Source organism: Lepidochelys olivacea (genome assembly GCF_965140295.1).
Source record: "Lepidochelys olivacea isolate rLepOli2 genome assembly, chromosome: 2".
Classification (NCBI taxonomy): Eukaryota; Metazoa; Chordata; order Testudines; family Cheloniidae; genus Lepidochelys; species Lepidochelys olivacea.
The window spans coordinates 261,189,103-261,212,565 of NC_140412.1; the positions used below are offsets into that span (position 1 = coordinate 261,189,103).

The 23,463-nt window shown below is 44.5% G+C and overlaps 1 protein-coding gene across 5 annotated transcripts in view; it reads left to right on the top strand.

Moving 5' to 3' along the window:
- ADCYAP1R1 (ADCYAP receptor type I) overlaps window positions 1–23,463 on the top strand; it is a 184,358-nt gene that overhangs the window by 66,215 nt on the left and 94,680 nt on the right. For all 5 annotated transcript variants that reach the window (XM_084619285.1, XM_084619286.1, XM_084619288.1 and 2 more), the window contains exon 3: window positions 1,153–1,258. In XM_084619285.1, the coding sequence (XP_084475411.1) occupies window positions 1,153–1,258 (106 nt within the window). The remainder of the gene's footprint in view (window positions 1–1,152; window positions 1,259–23,463) is intronic.

The window sequence follows — 23,463 nt, forward strand, 5'->3', positions numbered from 1 at the left end:
ACGGTAGGAGTGTAACATATATGAGCACACTTTAAGATTGCCTCAACCCCTATCTCCAGGCACGGTCAAGCAATCAGGCGGGAGGGGCAAAGAGGGATTGGGGGGAAGGTATAAAACACTAAAAGACCAAAGAAATGCCTGTCCCTGACCGTAACACAACCTCACCCCTCACCCCTCCGATGGGGTACAAAAGGCACGGGACTGTGGGCGTGCATTGCAGGTAAATTTGGGCCTGCCAGGAAGGGGGAACAGGGACACAGGCAAGCTCTGCAGCGTCAGAACTGGAAATGGAACACTGGGAAGCAGACTCTACCGACGTGTAAAGCTATGGATATGCTTGCTTGGAACTAACCCCAATAAACATCACGTTGCCTGCACTTTGGACTTCTGGTCTTCTGCTTTCTGTCTGCGTGACAGGAACCAGGGGAGGGGGTGAAGGGAAAGCCCTCTCACAGGACCAATTAACGTCTAACCCGTTAATGTGCTTTAGAGATCACACTCCTGTACTCTGCATTACTGCCCTGCATATACAAACCTCTGGTGACTTCCTTTTCTCTCTTCCTTTGCAGTGTGTCCTACCCTGGACTTCTGTTGAGATATAAAGACAGTGGCTAGTACTAGGAGAGATGTGATCAACACAGCTCAGTTTAGCTGGGATTGCATTTCATTTTGGCTGTAAAACCATCTTGTAGCCATGGGAGAAGAGAGGAAAGGAGGAAACAGGGCTTCACAGCCACAAAAGTATTTACCTGGCTGAAAACTAGAAGAAAGAGGTAGATTCAGTGACATGCCTGAGGTTACACAAGAGTAAATGGCAGTACTGGGAACTGACTCTAGGGCTTCTGAGTCCCCATTTACTGATTTAACCACTAGATGATCCTTCCTCTGTGATTCAGACTCTATAAAAGCAGTGTATTAGAAGTGGATAGCAGGAAAAATAAAACAGATGACATTCCTTGCAATAATTAATGTTCATTGTAATCCTGTTGTTTAGCTTTAGGTCTTCAGCACTGGACAGTGAGTTTACAGTGTATTTATATCACCTTCCAGGGCATTTTTTTCCCCTAGAGAAGGATCTCAAGATTTACTGGTTTTCCCATGAGCTCAGGATAGACTGGTGTATTTGTAATGGTTCTGCTTTCTGCCTTTCAGGTCGCAGCAACACACTCAGACTGCATCATCAGAAAGGAGCAGGAGGCCTGTCTGGAGAAAATCAAGAGAGCAAGTGCCCTCAATCCACTGAATGAGTCCTCCCCAGGTGAGTTCCAGTCTGGTATGGATATGTATGTTGAACGAATGCTTTCCAGAGTTTCCCTCTTATTACATGTGTGATCTACCATGTGACAAACAGAATATTGATGCCAAAGGCATACTAGAATATGATTTAGCAATTAAAGTTAAATTACCTAGGATAAACATTATAAGAGCAATTAACTGTCATGCTTCAGGGCAAATGCGGATAACCAGCCAAGGTCAGGAATATACTTCCTTCCATAGTACAGTATGACACAATGAGGTATATTTATGGGACTGATCCAGAGCCCATAGAAGTCACTGGAAAGACTTTTCAATAGGCATTGACTGTATCTGGCCCTATGGGGTTTTACACCTTCATTTGGAGCATCTGACATCAGCCACTGTTGGAAGTTGTATACGAGAGCGTTGGTGTCTTCTGGAATGGCAGCTCCTATGTTCCTGTCTTCATTTCAGTAATAATTTGCACCAGTGGAACCCCTGATCAAAGGACCTCAAAAGTGCTTTACAGACATTAATCATAGGCTACCGTGATGAGTGCCAGGTTGATGGACAGAATCCTCCCACTACCTCAGAGCCACAGACAGAAAAACTGAGGCAATGCAGAGGTGCTGAGCGCCATCTCCCTCTCATTGACTTCAGTGGGAGCTGTGGATGCTCAGCACCTCTGAAAGTCAGGCCCTAAATGACTCATCTCAGCAAGTCACCAGCGAAGTGTTCCTGGAAGCCAGGCGTCAATTCTAGGGCTCCGGTCAAACTCCCTGTGGTGGAATTGGGGGTGCAGGGGTGTAAAGGCTGCACAAAAGTGGCCAAACTGGGCGATAGGGTGAAATCCTGACTGTGCAACCTCTGCCTGGCCACGTTTTTTACCCTGAAAGCAAGGGGGAGGATGCAGGAGCCTCTATGTCGACTCTGTGCCACCGGAACACTCCCTAAAGTGGAGATGCCCCTCCCATGGACCGTTCAGATGGCTTTGTGGGCAGAAATCTGCCAAGGGCACAATGCAAAGTGACCACACTAGAGGCTTGCAAACTGGCTCGTGCAGCAGCGGCCGGACCCTACTGTCTAGCGCCTCGTGAACAAATCAAACCGTTTGATGGAACCAGGGAGAGCGCACAGGTCAGGCCTTTCCTTTTACCCACAGGCTTCTCTAGTTGTTTCTGAGTGCTGCCCCTTCGGCCATAGGTGAGCTTCTCAATTATAAATCTGGGCAAGGGGAAGAATCTTTCGCTTCCCTGCAGAGCTATGTCAGCAGCTGACTGTGACTCTTGTTACTTGTTATTAATGATGAGCCAATCGGCTGCTGTTCGGATTCAGGAATTCAGAGAGCTTAGGGGCCATTGGATCAGCTGGTTTCACCTCCTGACCAGCACAGGCCAGAGAATGTCACCCAGTTGTCCCTAGTTCCTGGATCTTGACACTCAGATCCTTGAACGTACAGACCAGCGTATCAGGCTGTGCCCCCAGGCACAGTTAGGACTGAAGCAAATAGCAATGTAGCTGGGGTAGCCACCTGAGTCCGTACCTGCCTGGACCCCTTGGGTCCAGGACTAGCCTGAGCCACCACCCCTGTGGCCCCGCTTACACTGCTATTTTCAGCATGCTCACTCGAGGAGAGCTACCGTGGGCACATCTACACAAGCTTCGCATCACACCCTCAGTTCCACGTGTAGGCCTGACCGTCGGGTAGCGCTCCACTGCAAATGACGCCATGATTGTCTCACGGTCGGCATATCTGCGCTCGCTTCAATCTAGCTGGTGCAGGTAACAATAGCAGCAAAGGCGTGATGGCATGGACCCTGGTGGTAGTTAGCAACCTGACTACATATACACAATCCCCAGCAGGCTTGTATTTGGGTAGCTAGCCTACCACTGTTACCTGTGCCAGCTTGATTAATGCTTGGGGGAGGAGGGTGTTTGCCTACCCTCGCTGCAGTCACACCTTCCTTTGCAGTGTCAATGGGTTTATTCCCTGCTCTGCTGCCTGCTAGCCCATAGTCGGGGCAGATTGTAAAGCCATAATCTAGACCTATCTGATTCATCCAGCCTTGTGTAATAAGTATTTCAGACCAGACTTTGCCACCCTTATTCGTATTGAGTACTCCCTTATTCCACAATGATTCCTACTGCAATCAGTAGGGCCATGGGTGCGGTAAAGTAATATTCAGCATCATAGAACCTGGACTTTCATTAACAGTTATCAACAGTATCATATTAAAGATGGACCCATTTCAGTTCTCACTGCTCTGAAACTCCCTGCATGGAGATACCTGCCTGCAGGTGAAGGTGGCCGGGGGCATTTGCAGTATGTTTTCTTCTTTGATTGGTTCCTTTCCCTTCCACCCACCTCAGCCAACCTGTTCTTCAGCTGGGAGAATGTGCTGCGCTCTGTTTAGTGGGCTAAAAAAATAAGGCTTATTAAAAGTGACAGCTGCTGGAGAAATGGACTGTTAGCTTGTTTCCTTTGGAAAACCGAGCAGCATAGAAAACACCTATGTGCTTGTCAGGGGCAGATGAGAGAAGGAAGAAACGCATTCTGACTGGTAAATAAACAGAGAGGGAGGTGAGGGGCAGAAACCTAGGGATATCCTTTGACTTCCCATCCAAACAAAGCCACCGAACAAAACCTATTTCACGAGTAATCCTCTATTGAAGGAAATCTCTCTCTTCCTGGAGGGGCCGAGTGTAAGGTCCTCGGGGCAGGGGCTGAATTAGTGGGCACAGGGGCAGTTTATTTCATTATTCCTTTGTTCTGTGTTTATACAGCACCTAGCACAGTGGGGTTCTGGTCCATGACTGGGGTTGCCATGATGCAAATAAGTAATGGGAAGTACTCTATCATTCTCTGTGGACCTGTTCCTTCCAACCAATCCTCATGCTTTAAGTCCTTTCACTCAAGTCAATGAATCCCATAGAAGTCAATGGGGGCTCTTTCTGTGTGCTCCAAACCTCTCATATTCGCTCAGTTCTTCCTCACTTTGCCCCCTGCTGTGTTTGGCTCCTGCTTCCAGATCTGCCGAGGAGTTGGCTCCCCAGCCCCTCCTTAGGGCTGCATTGTGTGTACAATGCTCATTCTGCAGCTATAGCTATGCAGCCTTCAGATTAATGCTAACAATGTTCTACAAAGCAGCCAGGCTGCGGACGCATTCCTGCCTTGGTACAGCACATTTCCCCCCTCCTCTGGGTTGTGTTTGCTGTTGTTTTGTTCTCCGCTGTGTTGTATTTTTCTTCCCTCCACTGCTTTGTGGTGTCTGTTAGTGCCTGGAAAACAATGGAGCTTTTCATGTTTATTTTACAGCCGCTCCACGATCGCTGCTTCCTCTTAAGTGTTTTCAGGCTTTCATAAGAAGGAAAATAAGGGCAAAATACGGACCACATCCCTGCAATCCCGGCCTCCCAAGTGCAAAGCCTGAATAAAAGGAGATGCATACGCAGATTTTGAGCAAGGGCCAGAATCCTCCTGTCATGGGCCATGGAGGGAGAGAAAATGTTACAGGGAAAAACGATGTAGGAGAATGAAGGGGAGGAGACAGGAGAGAAGGAAGGGCAGCCGTGCACAGCAATGAGACCAGATGCTCTCCTACACCGATATCTCCCTGATTTTCTGCCATGTTCCAGCCTCAGTCCTAGAGTAGATTAGAGCAGCTTCTAGGCTGCTCTAACCTATGATAGCTGGCAACAGTCTAAAGTCCACTGACCCCACCCCATCATCCCCTCAGTACACTAGCTGAGAATTGGCAATGCACATCTGCAATCTGGCCAAGCCCCCTCCTGCTCCCAGCATTCTCTGTCCCATCCCCATCACACCTGGGAGTTAGTGGGGATGGCGTAGGAGTTGCCTAGATTGTCTGTACGGCAACTGAAATTGTCTGTACAGCAACTTGCCAGGGAAATTCTCAGCAGGCCAGGTGCAGTTAGCATCTGGTCCCTTTTTGCTGCCAGAGTTGGAACAAACGGGCTCGAGCACATGAGAGAGTCTGGCCCATGATTCCCGCTGCAAGACATTTTAAAATCTAAGGGCCAAATCCTGTGTCCTTTACTCACGTAACTAGCCCCATTTGCTACAGTGGAAACACTCATGTGAGTAAGGGTTGCAGTACAGATCCCTTAGGAGGTGATTTCAATAGGGGTTGACGATGCTCAGCACGTCACTGGTTTGATCCCTTAGTTTAGTAATTACAGTTTCTGAAATACAGTTCCTTGGTCTACCATGTCAATAATGCAGGTCTGTTCTGGCCCCACAGTGCACTGGATTCCATCTTTGTAGGGCAATGCCCTGTCTCCACGGACCTGCCATTCCAGGCAGGGATCTACACTCTGTCCGTAGTATTAGTCATGATACTTGCATTTCTGCAGTGTTTTTCGTACCAAGATCTCAGAGGGTTTTATGACTGTTGTATAATAATATCTAGCTCTTATAGAGTGTTTTTCATCAGTAGAGCTCAAAGCACTTCACAAAGAAAGTCCATATCATTATCCCCATTTTACAACTGGGGAAACTGAGGCACAGGGCCATAACTTGACCAAGGTCACCCTGCAGCCCGTGGAAGAGCTGAGTGTAAAATCCAGGTCTCCAGTCTAGTGCTTTATCCTCTAGGCCATACTGCCTCCTCACAGCCTCTCAGAGGTGTACATTGGGGACCGAGTGATCACACCACCTGATGCCTATCACAAACAACCCTGAGCACAGCAGGTATACAACAGTGCATAGCAACACTCCACAACAGTTTAGCACAGGGAGTGACCAGGAACATCCTAGCCAGTAGAAACTGCAGGGTGTATTTTAGTAGCTGTAATCTTTGGAGAACACACCAGGGCTTATATTCCTTCCTTATCCGAAGTGCTATGGGATCTTTTATGACCACAAAAAAGAGACACACGAGACAGGCGCTTAACGCACTTCTGGACTGCATCCGGGCACCACAGTGACAGGAACGGTCTAAGAAGCTGAATGGAATAGGAAGTGGCCAGGGCTCTGGTTTGATGTCTCATTGTAAAATCACTCTTTAATTCTGGCTGTCCCAGTCAACTCTTTTAGCATGTGGCGTGCTTTCCAGCCCATCCCCACCTCCTGGTGAAATATTTAAAGGGACAGCTGCACATTTCCAGCCCCATCAGGTATTTTAAACAGCTCTTTACTGGGCTATACATATGAAGCAATCTTCCCCCTCAGGAGAATCATGCAAGCCAGAGCCCTGTTGTCTTTAGACATGACAGAGAAAAATGAAAGATGGGGGGCGGGTGGGAGAGAGCTCATTAGGTTGCGCTTTCCCAAATGCAGCGGGTGAGCAAGTTTCACAGAGGTGCTTTGAAAAGGAGCCCGTCCGGATGGGAAGATGGAGCCAGACTGCTGCGTTGTGCTGGAGAGGGAGAGTTTGCTGTAGTTTTTTTCCTGAAACACCTCATCCATCTCCCATTCTTTCAAAGCCTTTGAGTGAGCTGTTCTTATTGCCCTCGCCAGCACAGGGGAGAAGTTATTTCATTGTGCATACGTCTCCTTCATGGTTGCAGCTGTGCACGGGAATAATGTTGCCGGGGTTGTTTTCCTGGCAATTAGCTCTTCAGAAGTGTTTTGGTGGTGTTGGATTTCTCTCCGCAGCAGGGCAGAGCATCCACTGACCATCTAAGACCAGGTTCAGAAGCATGGGGAAAGAGGTTTGGGGTAAAAGCAGGTGCTACATGACTCCAGGCGTGGCGGATTCACTCATTATTCATACTGGGAAGGGGTATAAACTCACATGCTTCCTCATAAGCTAAAGTCTAGACCAGAGGTGGGCAAACTATGGCCTGCAGGCCACAACTGGCCCACGGCCCAAATCTAAGTGCTATTGTCCTTTGGACATTTGCCAGAGTTTAATTTAATTGAGCCAGTGGAGGAAACAAAAGAAGTTGTATTTCAATGGCCAAGAGCCTGAAACCACCATCTAACTGGAAAATACAAGTGTGAAAAAGATGATTCTGTATTACAGAGTTTATTATACTATGTCCTGACCCCAAGGTCTTGAACTTGGGTCCTGACAGTTCATGGGAGCAGCCACACTCCAACCTTCCACCTGCCCCCTACGAGCCATGAAGCCCAGCTCCACTGTGAGGCTCTGCCCCTGAGATCCAATTGGCAGAGTCTCAGAACAGCTGATTGGCCAGCTGGCCGTACTTAAACCAGCAGCAGGAACAGGATGCAGTCCAAATAATTGGGCTTCACCCTGCACTGGACTATGTGCTTCTGGCTCTTGTTTGACTTCCTGGCATCCCAGCCTGTCTTAACTCCTTGCATCTGACTTGAGGTTCCTGACTTCCAGTGTGTCTCATGGCCCTGACTCTGGTTCCTCCTGACTTGTGGTTCATGATCTCCAGTTTGTCTCTTGCTTCTGACCTCCTGATATCCTGACCCAGCTGCCTCTTGACACCTGTCTTGTCACTGCAGACTCTTTCTCTGACTCCTAGGTCTGGCTGCCCACAACCTGGCTGTGACCTAACAATACTTACATGGTGCTCTCAAACTGAGAGTGATTAAGCCCTGTGCTCTCTTGGGAGATAGTTTATTATTATCCTCCCTTAACAGATGGGGGAAATGAAGGTAAAAATGGTTTAAGTGACTTGGCCAAGCTCACACAGTAGGGCATAAGCAAAGGCCGGATGAGACATTGGGAGCTCCTGGTTTCCAGTGTCTCTGACCCTGTAGACCAGCTCTTCTGGTTCGGTTCTGAACAGGAACCAGGGGCTCAGCCTGACTTTTTGCTGGGCAACTTAGGTACTATGGGACCAGATCTGCCACTGTAAACCGGTGTGAACTGGCAGAGATCCATTAGTGGAGCTGTGCCAGTGTGCAGTGGTTGAGGCTTTCACCCGGTGTATTTAAAAAAGAATCCAGGCCCCTTGGAGCCAATGTGCGCTAGCTTTGCCCTGATCTTCAGGTGTATGCTGGGTATGCCTGCAGTCAAACTGCCGTGAGCTGTCATGTCAGGAAAGGGCAGTACTGGGATGACTGATGGACAGTAAAACCTAGTAGATGCAGGGAGTGGCGATGTTCACTATTGGTATTGGGAAGCATGGGTCTGGTGGAAGAGCTGTCTTTCAGATGCAGTGTGAACAGGAGATCCTGGCCACTTATGGTAGTCCTCTGGCCCAGTGCACAATTTGAGAGAAGAAGTGTTAAAGCTGATAGTCGGGCCAAATTCGAATTGGGGTGACTACATTTTGTCTGATACCTACATTTTTCCTTGCCTACAGTATTGCTCTTCGCATCCTATCCGAGGCTGTGCTGCATTCACTGCAGAGGTGAACATATTTCAGTGGAGTGTTAAATGATCCCCATGCAAGTAGACCTTGGTTTTAGGAAGGTCCCAAGGGTTATCTGGAACCTTTGGAAAATAAATGGGGGAGGTGTCCAGTGGAAGTGGGATAAAAACGCAACTGTGTAAACATGTTCTTTGATTACTCAAGAGATCAGCTCCCTGGGTGTATTCTGTGTCACAGCTGCTTTATTTTCTGACACAACAAAGTTTGTAGCACTTCACAGTCCTATGAGCTATGGGGAAGTGAGCTGGACTCTATTCTGATTTGTGCCTCACCAACAGAATTGTTAACCAAGTCCCTAGTGCAGAATCTCTCACTGCAGGTGGTGGTGCATGGGCCAGAAAGACTTACGTTCCTGATTGCAATTGCCATCATCATGGCAAGTCCCAAAGGGAGATAGACTCCTTGCAGACTCAGAACCACCCAGATCGATCTCTAGCAAGGCCCTGAAGATGGTCTGGCTGGATATTCAGTTTATGTCCATTGTTGGCAATCTTCTCACATCACTAAAGCTTTTGGTGACCGTGTGATGGCCAGCCATGTGATCCCCAGCCCTGGAGTGCATTCCTTGGTAAATGTGTTTTGTAATTCATTAACCCTCCATCCTAATAATAATTGGCAGCAAATACAAGCCCAGACAAACCCTAGATTTTACTTGTAAATTGAACCCCTTGGATAAAGAGTCCTGTGCCAATAAGCTCTTTGGGAGGGGGACTGTCTTTTTGTTTTGGGTTCATACTGCCCCTACTACAATGGGGTCCCAGTCCATGGTGGGGGGCTCCTAGGTGCTACTTTAATACAAGGGAGTAATAAGAATGTGTGAAAGCCACAATGTTATTTTACAGAGTTTCTTTTGAGATGATTTGTGCACTTTAAGAGGCAATGAATAACAGAGGCATTTCGGGGTGGTTTTTAGCAAGGAAGGTGCACAATTACTCCAAGCCAAAATGTATTATTACCTAGTTTTTTGTTAGAAAGGATTACACCAGGACAAGGAGAGGACTGTGCATTAGTGCAGATGTTATTTATCTCTGACTGAATGAGCATGTAAAGGCAAAAGGGCTAAGGAAACAGGAGACACCAATGTATATGCTAATGATTCATGAGGACAATACAAATGTTGACCTTTTCAGTAATATCTTGGGCTCTTTCTTTTCTTCTGCATGCACAGTGTACTAAGAGTAATGGAATTGTATAGCTACAGGAAGTCAGATACTGAGAGAGTTTTAGCAGTCAGTGAGGAGCTGTATTACAATGGTTTTGGTTTCTCAACATGTTCCTATATAGGGCCAGATTCCCTAATGTGTTACGGTCCCTTTGTGCCGCTCTGGTGGCATGAAGGAGCTATACTCTGGCTGCAGATTTCTAGCTGAGAATTCTCCATGTAAAGACACTCCCCATTGTTCATAACTGTGTGGTATATCTGTCCCTTTTCCCCACTACATAGGGGTGGTGTTGGGGGTAGGAGTGGGTGAGGAGGAAGAATGGCAGAATTCCACCAGCATGGACCCCATAGGAATCCTACATCCGTGTTGAAACTTAGATCCATCCCTAGATAGTTCTAGGTAGTCTCAGGGTTCACATCTTGCCCTGAGGATGAAGGAACTGTAACCAGCTGCCTATGCCAGAGCTCTGGTTCAGGAGAGAAGTTGACAAATCAAGTTCAGAGTGAGCAGAGAATGGTGTGAATTAGTGAGCTGAACTGATGTCTGGAACCCGGAATCTGAGTAATTGGTTTTAACATCATAAGTTTGGGATGGGTGGCAAAGCGAATGATGGTATGATGGTTATCCTAACATTATTGGCTGGATCACACAGCAAGGTGCAACTGCTATATATGACACATGTTACAGAAAAAGTATTTTAGGATAGAACTGTTTATGTATTCCTCCTAAGCCGGGGGAGGAAGGATACAAAAGTAACCCCAATATTTTTAAAGTTATTTTAAAACATTTCTAAAGGTATTTTCTATAACATTACTGGCAAATACAGAGACCTTTTTTCAAACATCTGTTCAAAGATCCACAATTAGTATTATCATGCCCTGGAAGTCAGACCAGTGAAATTTGAAACCCCTGTTCTTAACTGATCCAACTTTGGGAGGAAATAAGAAAACACGGATGTGATATCTGCTTTTCAGTGTAAAACTGGCAGCTGTTAATTGCTTCTGTTTGGAGTACTAGAAGTCATTCTAATGAAGGTAGATTTGTGGGATGAGTGCATGATTGCAGGATCAAGCCTGAATCTGTTCAGTGCACGGAGTTTCTCTTTTCTGCATTGGGGACGCTGTACAGGAAGGATCACGTCCTAAAATTGTGCAAAAAAGCAATTTGTTACCTGCTGAAACCATCCTAGTTCATCATTCTGAAACATTCTGCATTTGCATAAATAAAACTCTTTATCCATTGGTGTTATCAGTGGATTAATGGCATGTGTTTGTGTGGGTATGTATATAACCTGCAAGTTCTTGATAAAACCTCTGCAATTACTATTCGCTATCTTGTCCCTTTAAAGAGAGACACGGGTTTACATTCATTTTGCTCTTTTGTTTCAATACCAGGTGACAGAGCCTCATCTCAGTAGGCAGCGATAGAAGGCCCCAGTTCAGCAACGTAGTTAATCATGTGGTTAGCTTTAAGCATGTGTGTAAGTCCCATTGATTTCCATGAATGTAGGCATGTTTTTAAACTTCCAGTGAGATCAATGAGATTTCAGCACATTCTTGAATTTAACCACATGATTAGGGACTTTCCTGAATCGAGCCCAAAGCACCTGCCTCCCTATACATCAAGAGAAGGGTATTAGTCCTGCAAGATTTGTAGGATGCCGTTCGTTATGATTCAATAACTGTTTTAATTGGCGTGCCACCTCTATCAATTAGTTATTAAACCTCAAAACAAATGTTTTAATCAGTGGAAAGTGCCTTGCTTGTCAGTTCTTCTTTTGGAGAACCTGGGGATAAAACCTCATTATTCAAATATCAATTTTTGTGTGAAGAATAACTGAGGACAATACAAGCAAAGTGGGTACGGCCCTATTTTGGAAGTTGAAGTTGGACTTCATAGTACAAAGATCTTGTGCTGGCTCTCTGCACAGGGCTGCATATCCCCTCAAGGTGAATTCAGATAATGAAAGAACTGTCAAAGTTTGACTCAGACTCACAATTTATCAGACAACTCTGTTTTATTAGCAAAGCTGCTCTGCTAATACATTTAGAAGTGAGCCCCCCGAGTGGGGCTTATGTCTCTTAATTTATACAGCTTGCTGGAGAACAAGTTACAGAGAAGTTACAGACAAAAGAAGAAAAAGAGTTTAGTCACCACCCTTCGAGATCCCTGAGACCAGTCACGTATCTTCAATTACCTGTTTCAGAGTACAGCCGTGTTAGTCTGTATTCGCAAAAAGAAAAGGAGTACTCGTGGCACCTTAGAGACTAACCAATTTATTAGAGCATAAGCTTTCGTGAGCTACAGCTCACTTCATCAGATGCATATCGTGGAAAGTGCAGCAGACTTTATATATACACAGAGAATAAAGTCTGCTGCACTTTCCACGATATGCATCTGATGAAGTGAGCTGTAGCTCACGAAAGCTTATGCTCTAATAAATTGGTTAGTCTCTAAGGTGCCACAAGTACTCCTTTTCAATTACCTGCCACCCTTAACAATCTCCTTTAACAGCTTCCAGTTAATTTAACTAATTGCCCTTCACACCTTCCATTCTGATGCCTGCTTCTTAGACGTGCTGGCTCTATCTTAATTGCTTCTCCATTCAAAAGCTAACTGTCCCTACGTGTGCTCCCTCAGATACTTTGTAACATGTTTTGGCATGCCCTCTCATATACAATGTATCCAGAATGTCCCCTTATACAACGTTATACTTATAAAATGTTATACTTCCACAGAGCAAACATGCTACATCACCAGATGCACCGTGTCCATTTCTTAGGATCATTCCCATTAACTTTTAATTATGTATGATGATGACAATATTGTAGTAAACATTCAGTAACATCTTTTTTTTTAGAAATGACACAATTATAATATTAGACTTGGCTAATTATTACCGTAGAGCCTAGAGGTCCCAGTGGTGGACCAGGGCCCCTTTGTGCTAGGCGCTGTACACACAATGAATGGACTGCCCCTGCCCTGAGCAACTGACACAATCAAGGGTTGAATTTACACTACAGTTTTGCTGGTACAAGTTTTATGGGCAAAACCCTCCTTGTGTAGAGGCAGCATGTTCCACCCAAAAAATGCTTTTGCTAAGATAGCTTATACCAGTTCAGTGAGCAAACTAAGCTGTATCAGCAAAAGGACTTCTATACCAATGCAACTTCAACTACACCAGGGCTTTTGCCAGTATAGACTTGTTTCAGGAGGGGGTGCGTGGAGGAGAGGGGGAATCGCACTGTTAACAGACATTGCTAAGGTAGCAAAAACTTCTAGTGTGGTCCTGGCCTAAGTATAAGGTAACATGTGGCTACAGAAGATGGGGAAGCATGAGGAAACAATGAGATGATACCGGTCAGCATAGTCAACAGTGGTCACAGCACACCAGCTGCCTAAGCACTGTCACGTATGCTGTAGACATCACGGCAGAGGAGAGTTTAAAGGTGGTACAGCCCTTGCCATCCTATCTTTGCTGAGAACAAAGCAGAGGGTGATCGTTTTTGCATAAAAATTATAAACCATGTAGGATAGTGAGATTCTAGTGTAATCACTTCTCCAGCTGAGTGGTCTGAAAGTGGTGTAACTCACTGGTTTACAGTAGAATACGTGACATCAAAGTATGATTTCTATTACTGTAGAGCCTAGGGGTCCCAGTGATGGATCAGGAGCCCACTGAGGTAGGCGCTGTGCAAACACAGAACAAAAAGACCATCCCTGTCCCAAAGAGCTTCCAATCTCACTATAAAACAAGAGACCATAGAAGAATAGAGACAGACGGAGGGGGAAGAGAAGGAAACAAAGACAGTACTGATCAGGATGATAGGCCATGGTCTGGGCACACCAGCCACCTGACCGTTGTCCAGATGTTTTTTGTAGGTGTCCCAGCAAAGGATTGTTTTAAGGAAGGGTTTGAAGATGGACAAATAAGTGGTTTTGTGGGCAGGTTTATGCAGAGGGCCTCTTGAGCACGAGGGGCAGCATAGGAGAAACCTGGAAGCTGCTTGTTGGAAAATGTAACAAGTGAGTGATGGAGGATGGTGTCATGGGCCTGTCAGAGGTGGAAGGCGACATTATGATAAGGAATGTCACTAGGATAGCTAGGGTGGGGATAGGCTGTAAAGGGCCTTGAAAGGGAAGACAAATAAGATTCCTTGAGGGTTTTTTTCCCTAATATTGGGGCTAGTTTTCAGAATACCAGACCCACACAGCGCACTCAGATGGCTGTGACTGTGTGCATGAGTTGTATGAATCATTACAGTGATAGCACATCCAGGAGCAGTTTGATACCACTCTTCATTTGTGTGAGCAACTCCCGGATTTGTGCAACAGTTGTGCATGAGAATTAGACATGTAATGGTGGCCCTTTCCCATTTGGTGTTGTGAGAATCAGGCTCATTGGGTTGATAATTTCACTCTTGTTGAGGTTATTATTTTATCCCTTGTTTAGGTGGGTGGTGACTAAAACTGCCTTATTTTATAGTTTAGTTTCTTGTTCAGACCTGCAGCCACTGCTTCTTAATATAACTTCCTTAAAACGTTAAGACAAGATCTTCATTCTATTCAATTGCATGATCAGTAATAGCGTATGTAGTTGATTGCGTGTAATAATTTGGCAGACTTTGCATATTGATTTTTCTTCAGCAAAATTAACTTACCAAAGCAAGAACTATGTTCTTTTCTTTTCTTTTCTTTTCTTTTCTTTTCTTTTCTTTTCTTTTCTTTTTTTAACTTTCTGCCTTCTTGTTTCTCTCTCTCCTTCACTGGAGTGTTAAGGCATCATTTTCCTGCTGGAAATAACTAAGGGTCAAATTGTGATCTGGCCTATTTGGTTGTACAGGAGCCGGAAAGGGAGAGAACACCCCCATGGCTCTGTGGAGGATGGAAAGGGGAGGGGAGCAGGGACTGCATGCCTAGTACTCATACTCCTTCCCCCCTCCCACCTCCAGTAGCAAGGCAGAGGAGGGTGGGGAGCTGGCAGGTCCTTGGCTCTGCCCACAGATTGCTAGCTAGCACAGCTGAGCCAAAACAGGGGTGGAAATGGGCTTCTCTGTAATGCTGTGTGCTGTGCCTAGATGCCATGATGGATGCTTGGTGTGATGGCTTGATAAACAGATTGGTGTCTTAGATATTTAATGGTGGATCAGGGCAATTACCTGCATCTTACATGGTAATGAAAATTTGTGGCTGAGGGGCAACCTGAAAGCACAACAGCTTTGCTTTTGAAGCAGGTATTTGGGAGGCCCAGGCAACATGTAAGAGTTCAAGCAGATTCTCCACCTTTTCGTTTATTCCAGCCGATACCACATCCATAATTATAGCTCACTCGGTTCCCCCTCCCTGATATCTGTAACCAATTACAGACTGGAAATGTTTTATAGCATTTCAGCATATACAAACAGTTTATGGAAAAGGTTCAGGAAAAGAGAAACCAATTCTATGAGGGCTTCACCGTCAGCACCATGAACAGCACCAGACATTTTCATGCTTGGTTTTCACTCTTTATCCACACCGAAGACCCATCGATTCAGCAGGAAGCCTGTGTGAGTGTAAGAATCACTGGATCTGGCCCTATTATTAGGAGAAGATGCACTGTTCAAGATCACATTGTTAAATCCTGGAACACTGTTACCTCAAGGTGCTCTGCCAATTCTAGTCTATCTGTGACATTCTCACATCTTGTTGCTTCGATGCACAGCTTGCTTTTTAGAGGTGCTGAATTCCCCCAGCTCCAATTTAGTGTATAGCAGCTGCTCAGCACCTTTGAAAATCAAGCTATGCATCTGTTGCTTACATGGTCGTTAGACTTGCAGGAATGGATTGTTTAGCTTCTTTTTCAGAAGAGCAAAGCAGAGCAAAGCAAACACAGAGCACCAGCCAAACAAAAAGCAAGGAAAGAACAATTCTTAATTTGGGAGGTGTGTGTGTGTGTGGGGCGGGGGGGGGGGGGGAATGATTTAAATGACTTTCACCATAGAATCAATGGCTCGAGTGTTAACAAGAGCACTATGTGGAAGTCAGTACTGACTTGAGGGATGTGTAATGGGAGACCAATCATACAATTTCCCAAAGGATGTGCCACCAGTAAAGCTAATATGGGGATAACAACAAACAGTTAATTAAAAATGCAATGGGGAATTCTACATTTTGAGAATAAGCATCATCTATGGGCCCTAGACTTTAAGGCTCTTGAGCTAGCTCCAGCTTTCTGGTCATGCAGCCAAAAGACTAATATAATTCTACCCCTTCTCTGTTAACCTGCAAACTACTTCAAACACAAGCTATTGTTATATTAATTGAAAAAATGAGAGCAAAATTAAATACACCACTCCCAGTCTGTGCTACTTTATCATAATATCCCTCATACAGGCTACACATAAGCTCTCTGTTTATTTTCCATTACCTTTTCAAATTGAAGAAGTTAAAAAGAGGGGTTCAAGTGCTTCAAAGTGCAAAGCCATTCACCTCTGTACATCTGAATTCAAGTTCTTGCTAAGGTCTCAAATGAAAGATGTGTTGGTGGGTTTCTAATTATTTTGCACTTACCTTCACATGACTTATTCTACTAGGATGAAATTCACCCCTGAGCAGAGGGCTAACACAAGGCTTATGTACCATGTAAGTCTTAGTTGGAGGGTGTAACTGGGTTGTAAGTGCTGCATGGTCCTCATGCAGGGATGGACTTCACCCTTATGTTCTAGTGGATATCTGTGCACATCAACACCATGATGCCATTTGGCATAACTTATATCTGATTATGAGGCATGCAAGGATGAGCTAGGAAGTCAGAATGTCAGCAAATGAACACAGAAGCTACAGATGGAAAAGAAATATTCAGCCATTTCCTCCATCCCATGCTGATGCAGGATTATTCCCCAGATCAAGGTTCCTGTGCCTTGTCCTGTGTATTTTTACAGGGCTCAACTAATGGGACTTCCACCACCTTTCTTGGTAGATTATTCCATAGTCTCATAGATCTCACCAGTAGGAGGGTATTCGTAATAGTCACCATAAATGCTATACTATTATTCAGCACCAAGCAATTTCTCTCCCTCCTAGATGTTCGCATCCTTCAAATACATGTGGCCCAATAGCATGCTGAGCAATCCTGACTTCCTTTCAGATTTCCATGGCAGTCTGCCTCTACAGCACTGTCATGGGTTTTTTTTTCTTGCTGTACTCTAAATTCTCTGGGCTTCAATCTGCTCTCCTTTACACTGGCCTTACCACCGTCTAAACACACCGGCTTCAGTGGCATGACTCTTGATTTACTGGAAAACAGCAGAGGAAAAACAGGGGCCTCTGAATTAGTCTCTGACTATGTGTTAAATATACCCTCCCACCATTCCAAAAGACAGAGCCATTCTCCTGGTGGTTTGATGTGTACGTGGGTGCTTGGAAGCCAAATATGCTATGTACTGAACGCTGCACTTTCTCCCCTATGTGTTCACCAGTGATGTCAGCCTGGGTGGCCCTCTGTCCCCTTTTCCCGTTCCCACCTCCATGCTTCCTTCCATGCTAACCCCTATGTGTGGAGTGCGGCAGCCACCAAACCTGTTCACCAGGAACCTGATCCAAATCCTGCCAAAGTCAATGGGAGTTTCCCCATTGATTCCAGTGGCTCAGGCTCTAAGCCACTACCCTCACCTCATTCAACTGCCTTCTAAAAAACAACTTCTCCCTTGCTGCCTATGAAGCATGAAATTAAAATAAAAAAACAAACCCACTGTGGTCCCCACATTAGTGAAACAATTGAGATGCACACGTGCCCTGTTTGCGTCACCATGTGACTGTATAATTTTCCTTGTCTTTCACTCGCACCCCCATTTTTCTGCCTTAACGAACCTTGTTTTGTTTCATGTTCAAGTTAGATGACAAGGTGTTCAGGGCAGGAAGGGAGCATTTATTCTTGTTTGTGAGGCATCTACCACACTCTTGAGCGGTTGGTAAAGAACACGAGAGTTTTTCGTCTGTATCATACTGATCAAAATCCCCTGGGTATGTACGTATCCATGTAGGTCTGGATTGTTTGTTTGTTCTCTGAATAGTCCAAAGTGGGCTGAGTCAGGGAAGTTCAATCCAGAGTAAGATGCACAGACTCTGTAATTTTATTGAATCAACCCTTTGTCTTCAGGTTTCTACTCCAACACTGACAGCTTTTTAAGTGATTTGAATGTAACACTGTGTCTGCCTTTCTGTTCAGGTGTATAAAATGGGTTGTGTTAAAATGCCTATTATCAGACTGAATGAACTGGCTTTTTAACTGTGATCTCTTTTGTCTTCCTCTACTGGAACATCCTGTCCCAAGGGTTTTAATAAGGAATTGCTTGACTCACCACTAAATCAATTATGGAGTTTGCTCAGAGAAAAAAGAATATTTAATTCACTCATTTCTCAGCCTTGGAATATTTGGAGGAGTAAACACAGAGGGCTAGATGCATCCTTGGTGTCACTCTTTTGATATCAGTGGGGTTACATCAGGGATAGATTTGACCCAAGATCTACTAACATTTCTCTTCTGCTCAAGAGTTGCATGTCCTTTCAGTACGGATCATTCTATTTTTAAGCAAAAGAGCAGGAAAACAGACGAAGACATGGTCTTGTACATGGAAATAAAGGACGTAGGGGTCCAGCTGTTATTAAAACATTTTTTAGAAATATGGCACTGCCCTACTATCTCCACACTTGGGGTTAGTTTTGACGTTCTTCAGGGAGGACTGCCATTTTAATATGGCATCCCCACCAACAGTCCTGTTGGCTGACAGAAGGCCCAATCCTACAGTCCTCAGTCAAGTTGATACTAAAAATTCTCTCCAGGTAAAATTCACTTGCAGGAATTCTGCCTAAGTAATATCTGCCAAATGCTGAGCCAATAGTTTATGAAAAGGGAAATGTTGCTGAGCAGATGAATGTCTTTCTGCATCTCTCTCTGCTTTGTCTTGCTCCCTTTTTGTAACCCCTGGTGTCTGTCTAATCCACTCCAGGTAATTTTTACCATGCCCTTTACTGTAGAATCTGAGGTGGGCTAGGCCCGAATATGAATGCGCATATTACTACTCATATTACTCCTGGAATACTCAAGGAGCTGACTGAGGAGATCTCTGAGCCTTTAGCAATTATCTTTGAAAAGTCATGGAAGACAGGAGAGATTGCAGAGGACTGGAAAAGGGCAAATATAGTGCCCATCTATAAAAAGCAGAATAAGGACAACCCAAGGAATTATAGACCAGTCAGCTTAATTTCAGTACCCGGAAAGATAATGGAGCAAATTTATTAAGCAATCAATTTGCAAACACCTAGAAGACAAAAAGGTGGTAAGTAACAGTCAGTATGGATTTGTCAAGAACAAATCATGTCAAACCAACCTGATAGCTTTCTTTGACAGGGTAACAAGTCTTGTGGATGCGGGGAAGTGGTAGATGTGGTATATCTTGACTTTAGTAAGGTTTTTGATACTGTCTTGCCTGACCATCTTATAAACAAACTAGGGAAATAAAGCCTAGATGGTGCTATTATAATGTGGGTGCATAACTGGTTGGAAAACCATTCCCAGAGAGTAGTTATCAGTGGTTCACAGTCAAGCTGGAAGGGCATAATGAGTGGGGTACTGCAGGGATCAGTCCTGAGTCTGGTTCTGTTCAATATCTTCATCAGTGATTTAGATAATGACATAGAGTACACTTTTAAAATCTGTGGACAGTACCAAGCTGGGAGGGGTTGCAAGTGCTTTGGAGGATAGGATTAAAATTTAAAATGATCTGGACAAACTGGAGAAATGGTCTGAAGTGAATAGGATGAAATTCAATAAAGACAACGCAAAGTACTCCGCTGAGGAAGGAACAATCAGTTGCACACATACACAATGGGAAATGACTGCCTAGGAAGGAGTACTCTGGAAAGGGATCTGGGGGTCATAGTGAATCAATAACAGGCTAAATATGAGTCAAGAGTGTAACACTGTTGTAAAAAAAGTGAACATCCTTCTGGGATGTATTACCAGGAATCTTGTAAGCAAGACACGAGAAGTAATTCTTCTGCTCTACTCCATGCTGATTAGGCCTCAGCTGGAGTATTGTGTCCAGTTCTGGACGCCACATTTCAGGAAAGATGTGCACAAATTTTAGAAAGTCCACAGGAGAGCAACAAAAATGACTCAAGGAACATGACAAAAGAACATAAGAATGGCCATACTGGGTCAGACCAAAGGTCCATCAAGCCCAGTATCCTGTCTTCTGACAGTGGCCAATGGCAGATGCCCCAAAGGGAATGAACAGACAGGTTATCATCAAGTGATCCATGCCCTGTCACCCAATCCCAGCTTCTGGCAAACAAAGGCTAGGGACACCATTCCTGCCCATCCTGGCTAATAGCTATTGATGGACCTATCTTCCATGAATCTATCTAGGTCTCTTTTGAACCCCGTTATAGTATTGGCTTTCACAACACCCTCTGGCAAGGAATTTTAGAGGTTGACAGTGCGTTGCGTGCAAAAATACTTTCTTGTGTTTGTTTTAAATCTGCTACCTATTAATTTCATTTGGTGGCCCCTTGTTCTTGTATTATGAGAAGGAGTAAATAACACTTCCTTATTTACTTTCTCTATACCACTCATGATTTTATAGACCTCCATCATATCCCCCCCTTAGTCACCACTTTTTCAAGCTGAAAAGTCCCAGTCTTATTAATCTCTCCTCATACGGAAGCTCTTCCATACCCCTAATAATTTTTGTTGCACTTTTCTGACCCTTTTTCAATTCCAATGTATCTTTTTTGAGATGGGGCCACCACATCTGCACACAGTATTCAAGGTGTGGGTGTACCATGGATTTATACAGAGGCAATATGATATTTTCTGTCTTATTATCTATCCCTTTCTTGATGATTCCCCACATTCTGTTTGCTTTTTTGACTAACGCTGCCCATTGAGTGGATGATTTTAGAGGATAATCCACAATGACTCCAAGATCTCTTTCTTGAGTGGTAACAGCTAATTTAGACCCCAAAATTGTGTATGTGTACTTAAGATTATGTTTTCCAATGTGCATTACTTTGCATTTATCAATAGTAAATTTCATCTGCCATTTTGTTGCCCAGTCACCCAGTTTTGTGAGATCCTTTTGTAGCTCTTCACAATCTGCCTGGGACTTAACTCTCTTGAGCAGTTTTGTATCATCTGCAAATTTTGCCACCTCACTGTTTACCCCTGTCTCCAGATCATTTATGAATATGTTAAATAGGACTGGGCCCAGTATAGATGCCTGGGGGACACCACTGTTTACCTCTCTCCATTCTGAAAACTGACCATTTATTCCTGCCCTTTGTTTCCTATCTTTTAACCAGTTACCAATCCATGAGAGAACATTCCCTCTTATCCCAAGACTGCTTATTTTGCTTAAGAGCCTTTGATGAGGGACCTTGTCAAAGGCTTTCTGAAAATCTAAATACACTATATCCACTGGATCTCCTTTGTCCGCATGCTTGTTGACCCCCTCAAAGAATTCTAGTAGATTGGTGAGGAATGATTTCCCTTTACAAAAACCATGTTGACTATTTCCCAACAAATTATGTTCATCTGTGTGTCTGACAATTTTGTTCTTTACGATAGTTTCAACCAATTTGCCCTGTACTGAAGTGAGGCTTCCTGGCCTGACGTTGCCAGGGTCACCTCTGGAGCCCTTTTTAAAAATTGGCGTCACATTAGTTATCCTCCATGACCTATCAGGAAAGATTGAAAAAACTTGGTTTGTTTAGTCTGGAGAAGAGAAGGCTGAGGGCAGGTCTACACTAGAAGTGCTACATCATCCCAGCTTCACCAATGCAGCTGTGCCGCTGTAGCAAGTCTGGTGAAGACTGTCTATGCCTACAGGAGAGTGCTGTCTCATCAGCATGATTACCTCCGCGAGAGGCAGAAGATATGTTGGCGGTGCGGACAGCACTTAGGTTGCTGTAACTTGCATTGCTCGGGGGGTGTCTTTTTCACACCCTTGAGGGACACAAGTTAGATCAACTTAAGTGATAGTGTAGACCTGCCCTGAGAGGGGACATGAGAACAGTTTTCAAGTACATAAAAGTTGTTATAAGGAAGAGGGTGGAAATTGTTCTCGTTAACCTCTGAGGATAGGACAAGAAGCAATGGGCTTAAATTGAAGCAGAGGAGTTTTCAGCTGGGTATAAGGAAAAACTTCCTAAGTGTCAGGATGATTAAGCACTGGAATAAATTGCCTAGGGAGGTTGTGGAATCTTCATCATTAGAGATTTTTAAGAGCAGGTTAGACAGCAACTGTCAGGAATGGTCTAGTTATTACATAGCCCTGCCTTGAATGCAGGGGACTTGACTAGATGACCTACTGAAGTCCCTTGTGGTCCTACACTCCTATGATTCTAACAGTAAGGGTGGTGGATGTGAGAAAAGGCTTGCAGAAACAGGCCCTATGCCCCAGACTGGCAATAGCTGACTTTCTCTGATGAGAATAATTCATTTTTATTATATTTGAAAAACACCTTTTAAAAACAACACTGCCCAGATTTATTGGTGTCTTACTCTTCTATGTAATTAGATGAAGGAATTGTTCCAGAATCTTTGTCCAAATTTCAGTTTCCCTTTTAAGCTCTCCAAGATGCACCTACTGCCAATTGGTTGGCAGGACTTAAAGGACTCCGGAGCTTTCCTTTGACAAGATTTTCTTGGCAGGTGAGAATGAGACTGCAGCGCTGAGCATGAGCTCAGAATAAATGTCCAGCAGTTGTAAAGAATTTAAACAATGTTAAAAGGATACAAGGTTTGTGCCTCTCTCCTGACAGATAACAGCTCCTGTCCTTTAAAAAACTGCATTTCCCATGTGCAAAATAGTCTAGCAAATAAATTAAAAACCTAGCCTCTTTATTTTATTGATCAGGTCTACAAGATTAACATGATAAACAAATAAGGGATAAAACACAAGCCTTTCAGCCTACTGAGGAAGGATGCTCTTCTGGTTAATGGTAGATGAAAGACCTGCTAATGGAAGACCTTCTATTAAGGGAGAAGGCTGCTGTTTTATTAATAATTATGTATTAAATCTTGTGTGATGAGAATTTGTTTGACCTTTTGCGTATGTTGTTGTTGTTGTTTTTTGCTTGAGTTTCCCCACCTATGAAATGGGAATAATGACATATCCCTACTTCACAGAGATGTTGGAAGGAGAAATCTCTAAATAGTACCTGAGTGCTTTGTTGATGGGGAGTCATTATGAAGTTGGAGAACTCAACTCCGTTGAACTTTGATTTGAATAAAATAGGGTCCTGCTCTGAAATAGACGTGGTTTAGGTCTGGCAAAACCCAAACCTGCCATCTTCAGACTGTCTCCAAAGGACACCCTTTTTTATTTCATATGTCAGTGGACCGCTACAGTATGAAGAAACGTAGTGGACAGCGATAGTAAGGGCCAGATTCTGATCCCCTTGCTCGTGTTTTGGATGACCTAACTTCAGAAAGGGTATGTCTACACTGCAATGAAATGCCTATGGCTGACTCATGTCAGCTGACTCAGGCTTATGGGGCTTTTTAGCTGTGTTGTAGACATTTGGGCTTGGGCTGGAGCCCAGGCTCTGGGACCCCATGATGGGGGAGGGACACAGAACCCAGGCTGCAGCTCAAGCCCAAATGTCTACACCATAATTTTTAGCCCCGCAGCCCAATCCCAAGTCAGCTGATCTGAGCCAGCCGTGGGCCTCTGACCATGCCGTGGGCCTCTGAGCTCATTGT